Source organism: Silurus aristotelis (assembly GCF_946808225.1).
Source record: "Silurus aristotelis genome assembly, chromosome: 2".
Classification (NCBI taxonomy): domain Eukaryota; kingdom Metazoa; phylum Chordata; class Actinopteri; order Siluriformes; family Siluridae; genus Silurus; species Silurus aristotelis.
Window position 1 is genome coordinate 34,091,352 of NC_139575.1, and position 18,773 is coordinate 34,110,124.

Below are 18,773 nucleotides of genomic sequence, written 5' to 3' on the forward strand. Positions count from 1 at the left end.
TTAAAAAAAAATAAAAGATTTTTAACACATTAATATTGGACTACTAAAAAGTATTAACATGTCAGAACTCAATACTCGGTCAGGGCTCCCTTTGCATGAATCACTGGAGTGGCATGTGAGGCGATTGGTAACGCTGCTGACGTGTTATGGAAGCCAAGGTTCCTCTGATAGCAGCCTTCAGCTCTTCTACGTTGTTGGGTCTAATGTCTCATATTTACCTCTTTACAATACCCCATAGATTCTCCATGGGGTTTAGGTCAGGTGAGTTTGCTGGCCAATCTAGCACATTGATACCATGGTCCTTAAACCAGGTATTAGTACTTTTGGCAGTATGGGCAGGTGCCAAGTCCTGTTGGAAATTAAAATTAGCATCTCCATAATGCTGGTCAGCAGAGGGAAGCATGAAGAGCTCTAAAACTTCCTGGTAGACGGCTGTGCTGACCTTGGACTTGATAAGTCCACAGTGGACCAACACCAGCAGACCACCACTGACTGCAAACTTTACACTGGACATCAAGCAACTTGGATTCTGTGCCTCTCTTCCTCTGGGACTCTGGGACCTTGATTTCTAAATGAAATGCAAAATTGTCTTTCATCTGAAAATACGACTTTGGCCCACTGAGCAACAGTCAACTGTCTGATGAATCTATATAATATACAAGTTTCACTTTTTGTATTGAATTACTAAAATAAATACAAAATTGTATGATATTGAAATATATTGAGATGCACCTGTATTATTAATAATTCATAATTTTGTTGTTACATATTTATCTTTGCTCATTTTTATGTCAGTGAATTAAAATGTTGGTTAAATATCCTCTTAGTTAGCAAACAAGCTAATTTGCTCAATAGCTAGTCAGCAAGCACTATTATTAGCATAATAATATCTGATATTACAGTTACTGGTAATATCAAAGTCACTGGTTGGTCAGTGTGCGTGGGTGGGAATGTGCACGCCTACGTGTATGTAATGCTTCACTGCTTCTGGAAATACTGTGTTTGGCCGGAAGACCAACTTTCAGGAAATTCCTAAATGTATTTTAAAGACTTTCACAGAGTTAGCTGATGACCTGCTGGAACACAGGACCCATGAGGAATGAGAAAGGACAGAGAGAAGTGTCTGTGCATGACTGCTTCCAATTCTTCTGAAAAAGAAATGAGAGAGAGAGAGAGAGAGAGACAGAGAGAGACAGAGAGAGAGAGAGAGAGAGAGAGAGAGAGAGAGAGAGTGTGTGTGTGTGTGTGTGTGTGTGTGTGTGTGTGTGTGTGTGTGTGTGAAAAGACCAACTATTAGTGTGTAAAATACATTGAAGGCCACTCTTAAGATTTGAGCAGCTGGGACATGTCTGGTGTTTTAAATTGTCTTCTATTGCTGGAGCTACCAGGCTGATGTAGTCATGGAATCTATACAAAGCTATATATTTGTCTATATAACACCTAAGAGCACCTATAAAGATCTATTGTACCAGATTTAAAGAAGCAGTTTATCTTTTCTAGTGCAGATTTCTAAAGTTAATTTCTAAAGGAGACTTAATACTGTTCTGGCAGAACAGAAAAAATCTGAACAAATCAGAATGTTGACAATTCAAACACCTTTATTTGTAATATAACAATAACTATTTATGGTGTTTTAAAGGTGGGCTTATAAGTTATATGAATAATACAGAACTTGTAGAGTGTAACATTACACACTGCATCTTTAATATATTTTTTATTAAAACTCCAATGAAAACATTGACAAGTTTCCCCGTCTCTTCTATTTATTATTATTTATATTATTATCTGTGGTAATGAACAGAGCCGTTCTGGCAGCAGGTTGAGCTAATTACACAAAGTAAAAGTGTAAAATAACAGATAAATCAGATAAAGTCTATTCAGTTCATCTGAGGACTTCTTATCTTTTACATCATTTTTACAAGACTCTGAACAATCGACTTCACAAACAGAACCTTTAATGCAATGTATCACATTTGATACAATGTGGTAATGCATGTACTGGACAACCCACTACACACACATAACTTACACAACACACACATTCATCGTTTCTACAATCATTGCCAAAGGGCAAGTTTGGTCGGGCCTTGACTCATATGTACACACACATCCGATTGTATGGATGTCTTTGTGCATAGAGTGTGTGCATAGAGTGTGTTTGAGGGACTTCAGTGTTATGTGGTTTAGCAGCTTTTTCTTCATTCCATAGATGCTTTTCATCATTTGCTCTGTTCCATCAGCAGCATTAGCTCATGGGCTTCTCCTCATGTGCAAATAGGAGCACAAATGATTTTTAGTTAGTATCCAAAAATCTATGAAACATTAACTTTTGTGTCTAGGTTTGTGTTTTATCACATTCTTTACATATTTCATGTAATCCCTCAATCAGCTATATACCTCATACTTTTTTTTTTGTAAATTATGATCCCCGGAAGCATTGTATATCCCGTTGGGAACTTTTAAAAGCACTTGTGTTTTGTAAAGTAATTATAAATATTAATTTGCCCAGAGATTAAGAGACCATCACACCAAGGTATCATGTAGCCATTTTCAGATGCAGGCTGCGTGATGAAAATTTGGCTTTATATCACACCACCAACTTTGCATAATTGTCATAGGTCCGGACCAGGAGTGCAGCTAGGTATTTTTCCACCTCTGCACTGAAAATGGAAATGAAACATGCATGTTGTGTTCTTTATTTTTTAACAACTAGCGAATGTCCAAAATGTGAATTTGTACAATAATCACTTATCTATCTTCCAAATATAATATAATTCTTTCCAAGACTAAAAATATCATCCACATACACAAGTCATAATACATATTGATTTCGGCTTCTATTACAAGGACAAAATGACTATCTACATCAAAAAAGCAGAAATACAATTAGGCCTGTCTCGAAGATTCCCCCAGATGGAACACCACCTGGGTCTGTTCCCCAACAGGGAATAGTGTTTCTATTGGGGAAGGTTTCTAGAACCTTCTAATTGCTTCCTGGTAGGCAAAAAAATGGGTGTCTCTCTCTGGCACAAGTGATGCCTGTTTAGCACAATCAGAATGCTGAGAACTCACTTGGGATTTTGTATTGAAAAAAAATTCTGCAGCATTTTAAGATTATTATAATATTTTTTTAAGGGGGATGCAATGAACTTGAACAATTATCGTTATTATTGTATATAATAATAATAATTAAAATAATAATAATAATAATACTTCTTTAATGTAATTAAACTGCATTTTTTTCCTAATATATAATCTCCCCACTTGATATATGTATATCTATAAATGTATATATACATATATATGAGCATCTGTCATCATTTACATATACCTTATCTATCCATAATAGTTAAGCGGGCGGGGGGCGTGTACAAATATTATCCCTTCGTGACGTGACTGCAAAACCACGCCCCCCTACACTGTCTTTCTTCGTTGTAAGACATCACGCCACTGGCAAAGCCACGCCCCCCCGCCCCACCCGGCGCGCGCTTCCCTCATGAGATGGATGAGGGTGGATGCAGAGCAGCTCTTTGACTGTACCAGGACACTCAGAAGGAACTGCTACTGTAAGGAAGGAAAGCCGTACAAGATAGACGTACTGTAATATATATTAGCGGTACATTCACAAAAATAAATTAGAAATAAATTAAATAATTCGAATAAATAAACCTGTTGAGCGCGTGGGAAGATGCTGCTGAGGGAAAGCTGCGGTGTAGTTTTGAGCTGCATTGTGCTCGGATTCATCTCTCTGCCTTTAAACCGTGAGTACCATTTAATTAGCTGTTAATACTAGTGCCTTAATAATAACTTTTTTTATAGATATATGACTATGTACTGATAGTTAATTAAATACATATACTATAATGCTGCATGCTGATACTTTTGATTGTGGTAACTGTATTTCTACATTCATTCGATCAGAGCACTTAGGGATTAAATCTACAGAGAAAAGATCCATCATTTATTGTTCACAACACAGTCACAATGAAAATGTGCTTTAAGGGACATTCTCATTAAACTATGCTTTGAGGGTTAATGTTAAAACCTTATGAAAATCAGCCTTAGACTGGAATGAATGGGATTCAGATGGACAGATTTCATTGGCTAGACAGCGGCAGCACGTGACAGCTCATCCAATGAGGAAGAAGGCCCTGGTTTGGTTATGTTAAGCATGATGCATGGACAACCAGTGGGTGTGATGGAGACCAGGTTCTCTGTGTCCGGTCTCTATTTCTACAGGAATCATTCGCAGGAGATCAGTAGCTTTAGCATTAGTGCCGTATATACATGGCATTTGTGCAGTGTCACTATCGTAATATAAAAGCTCTTTTTTTTAACCTTTTTTTAACATTTTATGCATTGCAGTTATCTCATATATACAACTAAGCACCAATGGGGTTAAGCGTTTTGCTCAGGGGCCCAGGACTAGCAGGTTGGTGTGGTTGAGATTTAAACTCATGACCTTCAGATCCAAAGTCTTAACCACTGAGCTACGACTTTGTTTTAAGCATCAGTTGCTCCAGTAGTTACTGTACCACCCAGATAATGCGCTGTCATTGCTTTATTGCTATTCATTCTCTCTCTCTGTCTCTAAAAACCTGTTTTGTCATCTGTAAAAGAAGTTGACAGACTTGTCTGAGCAGTGCTTCCACTTCAAGCGATCCAAAACATTACAACACTACAGATGCACTGCCATTCAGAACATTTTAAACTACATTTCTATAATACAAATCTATAACCATGAAAAGAGCTGAGAGTGAACGATACAAGGGATCACTTTTTGGAAATTTTTTTATGATGTTTATCGTCATACTGTGAACACACTATAAAAGGGTTAGAGTATGTTTTACTGTTTTCTCTCATGATGGTTACAAAGTGGGTTAGTGGAGCTGTTCTGATAAAAAAACCAAAAAGTCTTTAGTAAAGAGCATGGTCTGGTTTTAAGCCTGCCCTGTGGCAGAGAGAAAGACCAGCAGTCCACTTAACAGTAACACAGTTCTCGTGTAGAGCCATAAAAGGCAGGAGACGAGGCTAAGAGGTTTGTATTGGAAGAAAAATGAGATACAGAAACGATCTCAGACCGCTATATGTCTGTGATAACTGAGGGCTGCGCTGCGATTCTACAGACACCGTATTGTAACAGTATATAAGTATAAGTTTGCGTCTCGAATCAATTTCAATCATAATCAGAGATACTGTACTTTTGAAGCATAGAAGATCACCAAGTAAATAAAGGCAGTCATTCTGATTATGGATTGTTTAGTTATATCACCATTATAATACAAGAGCTGAGATCAGATATCTCACTGTTGAATATTATAATCTGAATCTTCAGAAAATCTTGATTCATTTTTATTACAGGAGCCTGCAAAGTGATCTATTTAAACTTTAAATATCACGTTTTACGAATGACAAATTTACACACGGACCTGTAGAGTATCATGGAGTTTGCATTTAGGAGTTGTTATTTAGTATTTTCCTGAAAAATCTCCATTACTGCTTTCAGGCATTCAGTATAAAAATGCGAGAACAAAAAAAGTAGTAAAATTCATAAAAAGTTTAATAAAAATGATAGCACATCTTGCTGTGCTGGGTTACGATTGCCAAACTTGTGGGACACGGTGATGTGACTTTGGATAACTGCGGTAAATTATCCGGCTAATTGCAGCTTTTAGCGATTGTAAAATGCATCTTTGAGGTCACGGTTTTGTAATTTGTTCCTGTGCGCACCTGATTGGAAGAAATTGAGAAAGAATTGAAAGAGGGCACCAAAAATAACCTTATAAAGAGTTTTGTCTTTAAGGAACAAATAAAAGCTTTTATCACTCCAAGGTTTTAGAAGTTATTTTGGGTTAGTTGAGTTTTCTTGTTTACTTCAATTTCAAACACAACAGTGTCTTGCCAGCATGGCGTGGTTCTAGTAGGTATGCAAAAATATCTCCTGTTGACGTAGATAAAGTCTGAATGGCGTGTGGAAATTTTGAATTGTAGAAAGAGCGCTCTGTTTATTTTTTACATTTTGTTAAAAACCAGTTTTAGTAACAAACAAAAAAATATAAACCCTCGGACAAGCCCATTTTCACAATAGCACCTTTATGTTAACCAGGTGTGAGTGGAAGTAAAAAAAAAAACCCACCGAATCCTGTTTTGTAAGTGACAGCAGAATGCTAAAATTCGTTGACTCAGGTGAAACGTTGCACATTATACAGACTGAAATATTATCTGTAGAAGAAATCTGCCGCTCTAAATGTACTTCATATCTAAAGGTTAGAGCTTATACTGTAGATGATATGTATTTATTTATTTATTTATTTTTTATGAATGGAGGAATGAACCCCCCAAAGTGGGTCAGATGTGGTGGGTGGGAAACTATTTATAACCTTTTGCTTCCTGTGTAAATTATAATCTGGAACTGTTTACCCTTTTTCTCTTTCTCTCAATGTCTCTTTCGTAAGTCTATAAAAGTAGTTTTGCCATGCAAATTCTCCGCCAGAAGAGGACAACCCTGGGATCCACATTTCTGCTTTTTAGCGTTATCCTGGGTTGTTGCAATAATGTTTTTTTATCATTGCAAAACCATTCTGACTAATAACCTGTCTATTGGCAGTTGCCTGAGATTTTACAGGCTGCAACATTGCTACAGCATCTGTCAGTTCCTGATACTGTTATTATCCCTGTCTTTCCCCACCTCCACCATTGTCTGCGTAGTATTTGAATTATGCAGAGCATCCTCTGAGACCAATGAGCAACTGGTGGTGTGATTACTAAACTCCTCCTCTCAGCATTAGTCTTAAAGAGGCAGCCAAAAGTGTCATCAGCTGAAGCAACAATTATATTAGTTTTGTTAAAAACACACACACACACACACACACACACACACACACAGACACACACACAGACACAGGACGTTGTTGTAACCTGGGTATGTCTAACCTGTACTATGAGCAATACCCAAATTTACCCTCATTCCTCTTTTCTCATCTTCTACTCATTTCATGAGACTGTGGTTTTTTGGGGGTTTTTCCTCTCCCGCTTTCTCGGCCGTCTCTCTCTATTAATCTATTTATGAGTTTTTCTTCATTGTTTTCCAGTATTTTATTTAACCTGTCATACCTTGCTACCTGGTTACATTATAACCACATCTAAAAAAACCATTACAGGGTGTGTATAGGGTGTGCGTATGTCTGAACTTCATAGTCATTCGAGTGTACACAATGCATGTTATCTGTTCAGATAAATCTTGCGGCGCTTCCCATGATACAGGTTTGTGATGTAGGTAATCATTAACCGTTAAACCGCCATTAGACCTTGAGAGCTTCCTAGATGTTTTTTATTTTGTATTTTTTTTAAATAAAGTAAAGCTGCATATTAAAGGGGCGAGTCGTTAAAAACAAAAGCAGAACGTTAACTGTTTAGCCGAGTGAAAAAAATATTCTTCTCAGTGTTTTTTTTCTTCTTTACGATAATAATGATTTCCATTCATCCCGCTTTTATTATAATTATTATTATTGTTAACCGATACCTTAGAAACAAAACTTTGCTTTACAATATTCTATTGAAGCTGCTTAAATGCAATTTTTCAGGGACAGAAATCATATATTTGGTTCTTAGAACAAAGATTCTTAGTTTTGCTGGGTTTCTTTAAAATTCCTTAGTTCAGCAGAGGGATTCGGGTTGATTCAGGAAAGTGCGATGTTTTGATAGCAGGTCACCTCGCATACAGCACAGGATTAAAAAATGACGAACCGTACCTTTAATTTTTCTCTTTTTGCTGTGCTTCAGGTGCGGCTACATGTAACGAGCGTCAGTTTAAATGTGGGAACGAGAAATGCCTCACAACCCACTGGGTGTGTGATGGGATGGACGACTGCGGAGATGGAACCGACGAGCTAGCTGCCAGCTGCGGTAAATCATACACACTATTGTCACAAATACATCTCACTGCAATGCTCTTTAAATTTATACCTGCATTCAACAATCACTCTTTTAACAATGTCCAGCTGAGAAGCAATGTCTGCCGTCGGAGTTCACCTGCAGGGAGAACCCTGTTGAGTGCATTTCCTCAAGTTGGCGTTGTGACGGAAAGGCCGACTGTAATAACGGAGCGGATGAGCTGGGCTGCGGTATGCTCTGATCCATTATGTCGTAACTATTTAATCACACTGTATACATTTGAGAAGTTTCAGTCATGCGGGTCAAATTTGGTCCTGTTTCTGGATCATTGTCATTTAGCTTACTTATGTAAGTACTCATTATGTAAGTACTCATTATGTAAGTACTCATTATGTAATTATAGGTTTAAATATTTAAAATCCCAAAGAAGTACAGTACTTTTTTTCTGCCAAAGTGCAGACACTTTGTTCGATTGGCTGGAACGCTTTTGGCCTGCTTGGTAACTCGAGCATAAATATTATACATTTTATGACACGTAACTCTCTTTTATTTGCGCTAATAAGCCTTCTCTACAGCTAGCTAGCTAGATAAATTAAACACCAATACGTAGGTAACACATTCATAATTGTGATCCGAATTTGCAACTTTGTGATTAGCGAATGCTTTTGGAAACGAAATCATTTGTTTCATTTGACAAGTTAACAATAATACAACTATGAATTGTTGAATAGAATTTTCTCCGTATTTTAACTCTCCTCAGTCCTGAAAAACTGCACCGCAGGCGAGTTCCGTTGCGCAGACGGCCAGTGCATCTCGTCCTCATTCGTCTGTGACGAGGACACCGATTGTTCAGACGGGAGCGACGAAGCCTCTTGTCCCAAGCCCAGCTGTATAGCTGGTTCTTTCCAATGCAACGACTCGGTGTGTGTTCCTCAGCTGTGGGCTTGTGATGGAGATGCAGACTGTGCAGACGGCTCTGATGAGTGGAGTGAGTACTGCGAGGAGAAATCACCTCCGAACATCTGCAATGGTCAGGAGTTTCAGTGCAGCAACGGACAGTGCGTACACAACATGTGGCGGTGCGACGGAGGCTTCGACTGCATCGACCACTCAGACGAAGCCAACTGCAGTGAGTTCAAGTCTGAGAATATTATTTAAGCATAAAAAAAATAAAAAACTCTGTTTGTACTTGTTCTTTGTTGTGAGCATGTTTGCTTTCTAAAAGGTCGTTCAAGAAAACATTCAAGTAACCCTGTACATATTTGTTTTCACCGCTAGCTGTGGCCACATGCCGACCCGACGAGTTCCAGTGCAACGACGGTAGCTGTATTCCCGGCATCCGCCAGTGCGATGGCGAGTACCACTGCAAAGACCTGAGTGATGAAAACGATTGTGCCACTGGTGAGCTCATTTTCCCACATTTTCCTTTTCCTAAACAGTAATAGATACCACGGGTTGATATTTAATGCTCCTGCTTCTCTGCAGTAAGTAAATGCGACGGTCCGGACACTTTCCAGTGTCGCAGCGGAGAGTGCATCAGCATCGATAAAGTGTGCAACAAGCAGCGTGACTGTAGGGACATGTCTGACGAGCCCATCAAAGAGTGCAGTGAGTGCAAGCTTTATATAACCATTCACACACCAAAGTGTCCTAGTGTCCTTGTCTGTTAGTTAACAACCTCATATGTGTTTTGGATGTGTGGCTTTTCGGCTGCATTTGTTTGAATTGTGAGTTTCAGTGCTGCTGACGCCTGCCGAAATCGCTTTGAATAAATGGAAAACGTGTCAATTACTAAATAAACAGACCCTTTTTTTTTTATTATTCGTCTTCTCCTCAGATATGAATGAGTGCCTTAAAAATAATGGGGGCTGCTCTCATACCTGTAAAGACCTGAAGATCGGCTATGAGTGCCTCTGCCCTTCCGGGTACCGCCTGGTGGACCATGAACGGTGTGAAGGTAATGCCAGTGTTCTATCAGTCCACATTCGCGATCCACAATATTAAAAATCAGCCATGATTGAAATTGCTTCAGTCTTGCTCCACAGGTTTTCTGCTGATTCTTTATTGAATTTAACAGCGAATAAATCAGGACGTTGTGTATTAAAGAAGGTGTTTTTAAACGTAAAAACAACAAAATGAAGAGGTTTCTCTAGGATTTTCATTTGACATCAACTTTGTTTTCTGCTTCAGACATTGACGAGTGTGCTGACCCTGAGACCTGCTCTCAGGTGTGCCTGAATCTTGTGGGCAGCTACAAGTGTGATTGTAAGGAGGGCTACGAGATGGACCCCATGACCAGAGAATGCAAAGCTGTTTCTGGTATGTCCTAATTTAGACATTTTCACAATTGCACATAATACAGGAGTAGTTATGTTTATTGACAATAGAAACGGAAATCATTTGACAACTACAGAAAACCATTAAATTGTCCTAGTAAGAAGTAGCACAATACTGAGTACTGCAACTATAAAAATTAGGAGGATTGGGGTCAGTTTGAAACATGTATAAGGGAAGTGATCACTAGCTAGCAAACGGTGTGTGCTACTAAAATATAAAGAATATATACTTACCTTTGCAGGTAACATTCCGTACTTGTACTTCACCAACCATCACGAGGTGCGAAAGATGACACTCGATAAGAAGGAGTACACGTGTCTGATCCCGCAACTGAAGAATGTGGTGGCACTCGACATGGATGTGTCCAGTGGGACGATCTTCTGGTCCGATCTCTTCCACAAAAAGATCTACAGGTGAGCGAGTTTTATCGCATCGAGTAAGAAAAGCAATGGAGGAATAGCTTGTAAAATGTCATTTGTAAAAATGAAAAAAGCTCAACCACCATCAACACTCATCAAATCATAACTTTATCTTTTCAGATCATTTTAAATGTGAATTCGTTCAACTGGTTCATATCATTCCCACGTTTCTGGTCATTAATCTATGCAAAATGTTTCAATCAACAAGCTTCACCAGTTTGTTTAAAGGAAATAGATCAGACTGGCGAGCCCTGAATGTTTTTTACAGATCCACAATGCAAAATTTAGCTTTTTTTGCTTATTCAAATTTAACACACTTTGATTTATTTTTCAAATTCTGCATTTGCACTTGATGGGATTAACAGTGTCAGATGCACATTTGACCATTTTGGAGCAGTTCAAGTAAATTTCTGGTTATAAAACACTTTTTCTTCTTTCCTAGCTCTCCCATAGACAAGGCTGCTTATCCGTCCAACCACATCACCCTGATCGGCAACCAAAACTCCTCTCCTGGAGGCTTGGCTGTCGACTGGATACATGGCAACATCTACTGGACCGACAGTTACTCTCAGAGCATTTCTGTGGCCAAAAAGGACGGGTCCAACCAAAAGACTCTTATCAGAGACGGGTTGGATAAGCCACACGCTATTGTTTTAGATCCAGAGCGCAAGTAAGTTACTGTTCAAGAGCTATAACATTTTCCTCTATATCAGTGGTCCCCAACCCCTGGGCCGTGGACCGGCAACTGCCACATCTGTCTATGACTCAGTCTTGATGCATGTCATGATACTCCGGTCACATGTCTTACCTCTATCCGCTACCTTCTTAAAGGAGCTGCTCCAGCTGCTAACACATAATACATTAGCGCTAAATTAAAACCCCTGAGCTCGCAAAATGAACAAAAAACCAACACAGTGGATTCACGTTTATTATTATATTTAGAAAATACCAGTTTTTATGCCGGTCGTATCATTTTGTTTTGTTGTATTTTTTTCCGCTCATCTTAAACGCCGGTCCGTGAAAATATTGTCTGACATTAATCCGGTCCATGGTGCAAAAAAGGTTGGGGACCGCTGCTCTATATCATTAAATGCGATGAGTGACTTGATAAAGCAGTCTTTCCTAACACACCCGATCCAGTTCCATGAGCTGGATCAGGTTTTTTGGGAGCTGAGGAAACTCAAAACTGTGTGAGAATGCCATTGGAGAGCCCCTTGGTCTATTAGGTTAATGGCTTGTGTATTTTTTGCCACTGTAGCTTCATGTACTGGACCGACTGTGGAAATAAAGCCAAAATAGAAAAGAGTGGTTTGAACGGGGCAGATCGTACTGCTCTGGTCACTGACAACATTGTTTGGCCCAACGGCATCACATTAGGTGAGTAAGCATTTTGCGTTTACTTTAGACCTTAATCATACAATGCCATAATCGAATGAATGCTCTATTGTAGTCTTGTTTTAAGTACTCTATAACTAGAGGGTTTAAATTACCCACAACCAATGATCTGTATTATATTGAGTACTGCATCTGGCCTCGTTCTGGCTTTGGAAGTACATCTGAAACAGGAGTTTTACACGTAATGGTACATGACAGTCTGCAATATGAATATCTATGTGTTTATGTGCAGACTTGATGAACCAGCGGCTGTACTGGCTGGACTCTACACTGCACACACTGTCTAGCGTGGGTGTCGACGGCGGTTTGCGTCATACGCTCATCGTCGATGAGAGGCACCTGGCTTTTCCACTTTCACTGACCGTGTTTGAGGTGCGATCGTGTTTTAAATTGGTTGGAAATCGAAAATGTATAATAATGCATGCTGTGTGTTTACGAGTTGATCAGGAGAATAAAACTTTTACCTCTTAATCCTGAAAAAATTCAATTACAAAATTCAAATTACAGATTTTCTTTTACCTTTTCTGTACTTGTAAAATAATTAAATAAATAAGAGCGACGTCATCAGCATTTATATGTGCACTTGATCAGAGTATTTAAATATTTTACTAAAGTAAAAGTACTGTTAAATCATTGCGATTTTACTTAAGTATAAAGCTACCGGTCTACAAATATACTCATGTAAAAGTAAAAAGTAGCTTGTTTGAAATGTACTACAATATCCTGAGTTGCTTTTTTTTTTTTTTTTTTTTAAACAATGGGGGAGAGATGAGGAATTCTAGAGTATTTAAAAAAATACTCTAGGGGATAAACTTTTTTTCTTGTTGGTTTAGTGCTTTTGTTCTCCCGCCCATTTTTTCCCCATTGCAATATTTATATATTTTAATTTTTTTACTCTGTAATGGATATGATTTAAAATGTAGTTAAATATAATACTATAAACAAAACATACGTAAGTAAAATTAATATTACAGATTTTCAAAACTACTTTTGAAATTAGAATTACAAAAACAAACTACTCAATTACAGTAACGCAAGTAAAGTCTTTTTAAGAAAGTATTTTTGAGAAATTTATATATTTATTTACGTTCTTTTAGAAATTCTAGCCTATACACTAATGGATTTGTCATACTTATGTACATATTATTGACCCTCACTCTTGCGTTACTCTGTTATACAGGAGAAAGTGTTTTGGACAGACTTGCCGAGCAGAAGCATCCTGAGTGCAAATCGTCTGACGGGAAAAAACATTCTGAAAGTAGTAGAGAACCTGGCGTCTCCCAAGGACATTGTGGTGTTCCACCACTACAAGCAGCCCAACGGTAAGCGATTTCGACCTACAGTCACCCAAGAAGACAACTGAAGTCTCTTCTGCATGTCTCTTTAATTTTTGGTTTGCTCTACAGGTACGAACTGGTGTGAAGCAGGAAACCACGTGAATGGTGGCTGTGAATATTTGTGTCTGCCGGCTCCACGAGTGACTCCACATTCACCAAAATACACATGCACCTGCCCCGATCACAAGATCCTTGGCCCTGACTTGAGGAAGTGTGTGGAAGGTATGTATGCCAATTATTAAAAAGTTCTCAGCAAGAAAGTGGTTTTTGAAGAATTGCTTCAAAGTATCCTAATGATGGTTTGGCAAGAAATCGACCGTATTACGCCTTCTTTTCAATGTGACCAAAAATCAGTCGGTGTCTGATGTTGCTTATTGTATTGGTCTTGCATTGTATCGGTAACATTTGAAAGGAAACACGGCTACAGTTTAGTGGATTTGTGTTCAAGATAAATTGAGGACATGAAACATAAAAAGGGACTTTATATGGTTTAATATACATACGCATATAAAAATGGCATTTTCGATTAAATAAATATTTATAAATAAGGTTGTATAACTCTTCATTTGCAGAAAAGCATTATTTGAATAAGACTTTAGACCTTAATAACAATAGAATTGCAATGTTTCCTGAACAACTTTTGACTTTTCAGCAATGTTTCACACGTTTCCACAGTTGTAAAGCCAGTAACAACGTCAGCAGTGGTTCCACCTGCAGTTCCAGCTAGTACTCCATCAAGACAACCTGACATACAAACCACCACATCAACAACCAGAAGTACAGGTTACATGACTTCCTCAGACGCTGCTGGGTCTCGAAAGAATGCCCCCGCAACCGAGACTGGGATCAAAGCTCAGGAAGGTAAAAGACACTTTTTAAATGTGCGTGTGATACGGAGCTACTCGGTGCCATGCGGAATGCATGTCATTGTTGTAAGTGCTATTTTTTCTTTTTTTTCTGTAGGATCAAACGATGTGTACGTTGCAGTCTCCAGCCCTTCGCAACACTCAGTCGCTCTCTACATCATCCTTCCCATAGGTCTGTACATGATCTTAATGCTGTATATATAAGAAATGAATATGAAAATATATATATTCATGTAGTCTATACAAACTTTTTTCCTCGTTGTCTTATGCTGCTCAGTGGCGATATGCCTGACTGCATTTGGCGCCATGCTGCTGTGGCGTCATTGGAGACTGAAGAACACCAACACCATCCACTTTGATAACCCTGTGTACCAGAAAACTACAGAGGACCAGGTGCACATCTGCAGGAGTCAAAGCCAAGACGGTTACATCTACCCTCCAGTAAGATCACAGAATTGTCTCAATTGTCACAAGGTTGCAATTTACTGTCAAAACAGAACAAAAAAAAGTTGAACTATAGTTAGATTTATGGTAATATAGTAATTATGTTTAGTTTACAGTACGGTACTATGTTTCAAATCTCATCAATGAATCAAACACCCCCATTTATTTGGTTTTTTTTTTCAGCACCAGATGTTGTCTTTGGATGATGAGGAGGAGGACATTGCATAATGGTTCTTTTAGAAAAACACAAACAACCCAACAGGAGGTCAAATCTGAACAACAAAAGTGACTCAAAGTTTAGCAGGAACTTTAGCTGCTGCTCACATGTTTTGAGTTTTTTTTTTTGCTGCACAAATCTGAATGTGAAAGAAAAATCCACAAATTGAGCATGGGCACAGAAGAATGTCATCATCCCTGATTTATAAAGAAAAACAAAAAAACAAAAAAAAAAGACCACTAAATATTTAACAATATTTTAAAGCTTTTGGACCAAAGTCCTGAAAGCCATCAGATTTCCACGTCTTTTGAAGATGCATGTTTACGCCATAAGCAACAGGTCTTGCAGCCAAAATTACGTAACGATTAAAGCCAGTAAGAATCGAAACTCATATGAAGGACCTTCGACAGCATTTTCACCTTGAAAGATGATTGTAAATGTTTCGGTAAAACTTTTTTGAGAAGCCCCCCGTAAGGACCCGCGTGACACGTTCAAACATTTTAAGCAGCAGAATGTACGAAGTGATGAAGAGCCTTTGCTCTGAAAGCATCTCCCGCATATTAAGGGAAGTATATTAAAGGAATACTTCAATATTTTTCGCCGTCATCTGTAAGAAATGCGTGATTACGGTTCTCGGTTTTATAAAGAGAACAGAAAATCGAATTCTTATTATTATACAGACTTTGGGAGGTCAGTTGCTGTTATTATTATTACAGATTCGAATGCTATTCTCGATGAAAGATTCTCAAAAACACTTTCGTGTGCGTAACTGATTCCCTCGAAAGCTGAAAATATAATGGAACTCTTGCTTATGATAAATACACACGGAAATGACATACACTACAGCTAAGTTTAGAGTTGAATAATGCTGGAGTATTTCTTTAATAGAGCGTGCGAATATTGCACAGTATAAATGTCTGTGGTTGTCCATAGACATTTATATCGCTACTGAATGCATTGTGTTTATATTATAGCCATCGCTGGGCTTTACAACAAAAGTGTTACCTGTAGTAAGACGTTACTGTAAATAATATTCGCTATGTGGAGTTTTACTTTTCCTTGCACTACAATTTTATTTTTAAAGATTTGGGTTGGATTTTCTGAATGACGAACCAGATTGAAGTACAAATAATTTTTTGCACAGTAAGGAGAGCTCTGGTACAGAAAGTGAAGAGAGATCTGAAGCATCATAAGCCATTTTTTTTTTATATCCGAAGGTCACAAAACTACGATCGCCTTTCCAAAGAACTATTCAGGGAGAATAAAAATAACAAAACACATAAATCAATATAGGATTGCATTGCTGGCATTTTGCACTTGAAGACAGAACAGCTTGTTACCTCTTGTTGATGAAGAATGCAGATACAGTAGCTTTATGATATTTTGTTGTGAATGACAACAGCATCTTTGTGCTTTCGGGTAGCTATGGACCTGTAGCGAAGTCTTCTGTAGATTAGCTAGATACGTGGCTTATCTGTTTGTTCTCGTTTGAAACATGCCTTACGATGAAAAGAATATTTGTTGCCTTAACCCTCAGGTTTCAGAACATACGCTTTCTCTATATAACTGGCCAGAAATATACAAACTGATAACTGCTACATGGGGGACCTTTTTTTTTTCTTCACAATGATATTTAAGAGCATGTAATCAGCATCAAATCATGTCTATCGACAACGCTGCTGTTTTTTTTTCTTTTGTACACTCCATGAATTGCGCAAATTTATATTTTGAAACAATGCAAATGAAGTCATAACCTGAAGTTAAATGTAAACTGTGTAAATAACGCCTGTGTATATATATTGTGTGTCTCTTTTTTTTTTTTTTTTTTTTTGGAGTTTGTATATTTTAAACCACAGATTTGTAAATAGGAAAGAAAGTGCTTTATTTATTGTAACATATCTATATAATGTGTCATTTTGTTTTCTAGCATCTTTATTATTTGGGCTGTTCTTATAAAAAGAAATATCGTTCACACTTTATTTAGTCTCTAATCCCCTCTCAGATATAGTTAAGTCAGGGTATCACCCCACTTACCAGGTATAGTACCTTTCTTTTTCTCTGCAATTACTGAAAATACCTGCACTGTTCTAGATTACATGACATGTCATTTAAGACTTTCTTTCTATTTGATAGTGCTTTTCATTTTGTCAAAGTTAAGAGTATAAGTAAATGGACAGGTCCTGTGTGAGAAATTTTCTGAAAGTTCATGAAAATATGGTTCTTTATGTGCCACTATAATCCATATGTAACAACACTGTTGATATTTTGCTTAATGTTAATTGAATATGGGACCAAAACTATCCGATAAAGTACTTAAAAAATGGGCCATGCTAACATCCGAAATGTAGTGTGTAAAATTTTATCGAAGACGACACTAACAAACTCAGAAACTCATGCAATGTATTGCTCATTATAATATTTGTGCCTTGAAGGGTTGATATTATTATTATTACTGTTATGTTTTTGTGTGTCAAAAGTTGCAAATTCTTGAATGAAACAATACACTTGCTTTTGTTGTGTCCCTTGAAAAAAGAAGGATTAGTCCGTCATAGACAACTGCAGTAGATCTGAACTTTTAATAAAGACAAGAAAACGAATGAAGCAAAGAACACAAACTAAATTGTGTTTATTTTCTGTTATTGTTAAATAAATGTTATCTTTTAACATGACTTTTGACGTCTGAATTTATTTTATATTCAAGTTCTTTGAAGGTAACATTGAAGTGCAGCTTTGAAACCCATCATGCATTTTATAGTTTATTTATTATTTATAGTCGTTTTCTGGCCACATTATAGCGTCAGCTGTATATTTTTAGTTGGTGGTCTGATTTCCAACCAAATAATGACAATATTATAATGTTGCATCTTGCACTATTTCTTATCTGTAATTTTGTAGCTCCAGTGCAAAATAAAAGAAGCAAAATCTGGTTCAATATTCAACATGCCTGGATTATTGAATTTGGTGTAATTCCGACTGTTTTGGAGGAAATTGGGTTGGTAGACGTTCTATTCCTGTAATCTTTCATCAGCAAGTTTGGACACCTAGTGTTTCCTTCAGCATGTTCCTTGGCTTCGATTAGTGAATTTTTTACTTTTCCATGACGTCACAACTATACACAAATCTAATGGTAAATCTGGAATTTATCTGAAAACTTTCAAACAACACAATGAGCCTCGGCTTGAAGTGAAAGCAACCTGGCAAACCTTTTCAGCTGGAAAGTTCTATCACACAAGCTACAAAGGAGCTCATCTTTCAGGTTTTGTTTAAACACTTTTGTGTACACTTCTACCTGTTTCGCAACCTTTTTAGGGCTGAATGCTCTAGTTAGTATCAGTAGCACAGAATTACCATCACATACACCAGAAACGCATTCCTTTCTTGAACAGAGTAGAAAACCTTGGCTTCAGCCTAATGACACCGTGTGAAACGCTAATGAATAATAAAGAGATAAGGGGATGTTGATAAGATAGATGCTGCTCCATAGGGTCACTCCCAGAAACTCAGAATGATGAATCCCCCTTTCCACCCACCCCCCAACTTTTTCCTCTTCATAACCAAGAAAACTTAAAAGAATGTTAATGATAATAGTACAGAGATTTTATAAAAATTAAAATGCAATGTAGCACCGGATCCTGAATGAACTGAATCTTTTGTTTGGTTTTGCCTGACTGGAATGGGATAGGGCGGAGGGCCAGTGAATCATCACTAAGGGTTTCTCTGTGTGTTTCTTTGGCAAAACATTTTACCAGCATACTCTCGTGTCTCTATTATTCATGAGGCACACATACATTAGACTGAACCACAGCTTTTCACTTCGTGCAGAAATGGAAGAGGCTTCACTACTGCTTCTATATTCTATTGCAAT

The 18,773-nt window shown here is 37.8% G+C and overlaps 1 protein-coding gene across 1 annotated transcript; it reads left to right on the forward strand.

Annotated features, from left to right (window-relative positions):
- Positions 1-3,471: 3,471 nt before the first annotated feature.
- Positions 3,472-17,577, forward strand: ldlrb (low density lipoprotein receptor b). The gene is made up of 18 exons (XM_083522664.1): positions 3,472-3,761; positions 7,783-7,905; positions 8,001-8,123; positions 8,654-9,022; positions 9,172-9,294; positions 9,379-9,501; positions 9,731-9,850; positions 10,084-10,212; positions 10,472-10,643; positions 11,092-11,319; positions 11,908-12,026; positions 12,277-12,416; positions 13,225-13,366; positions 13,451-13,603; positions 14,057-14,242; positions 14,345-14,419; positions 14,525-14,688; positions 14,875-17,577. Exons 1-18 carry the CDS (start codon positions 3,689-3,691, stop codon positions 14,917-14,919), a joined length of 2,607 nt encoding a protein of 868 aa, XP_083378790.1. The 5' UTR covers positions 3,472-3,688; the 3' UTR covers positions 14,920-17,577.
- Positions 17,578-18,773: the final 1,196 nt, after the last annotated feature.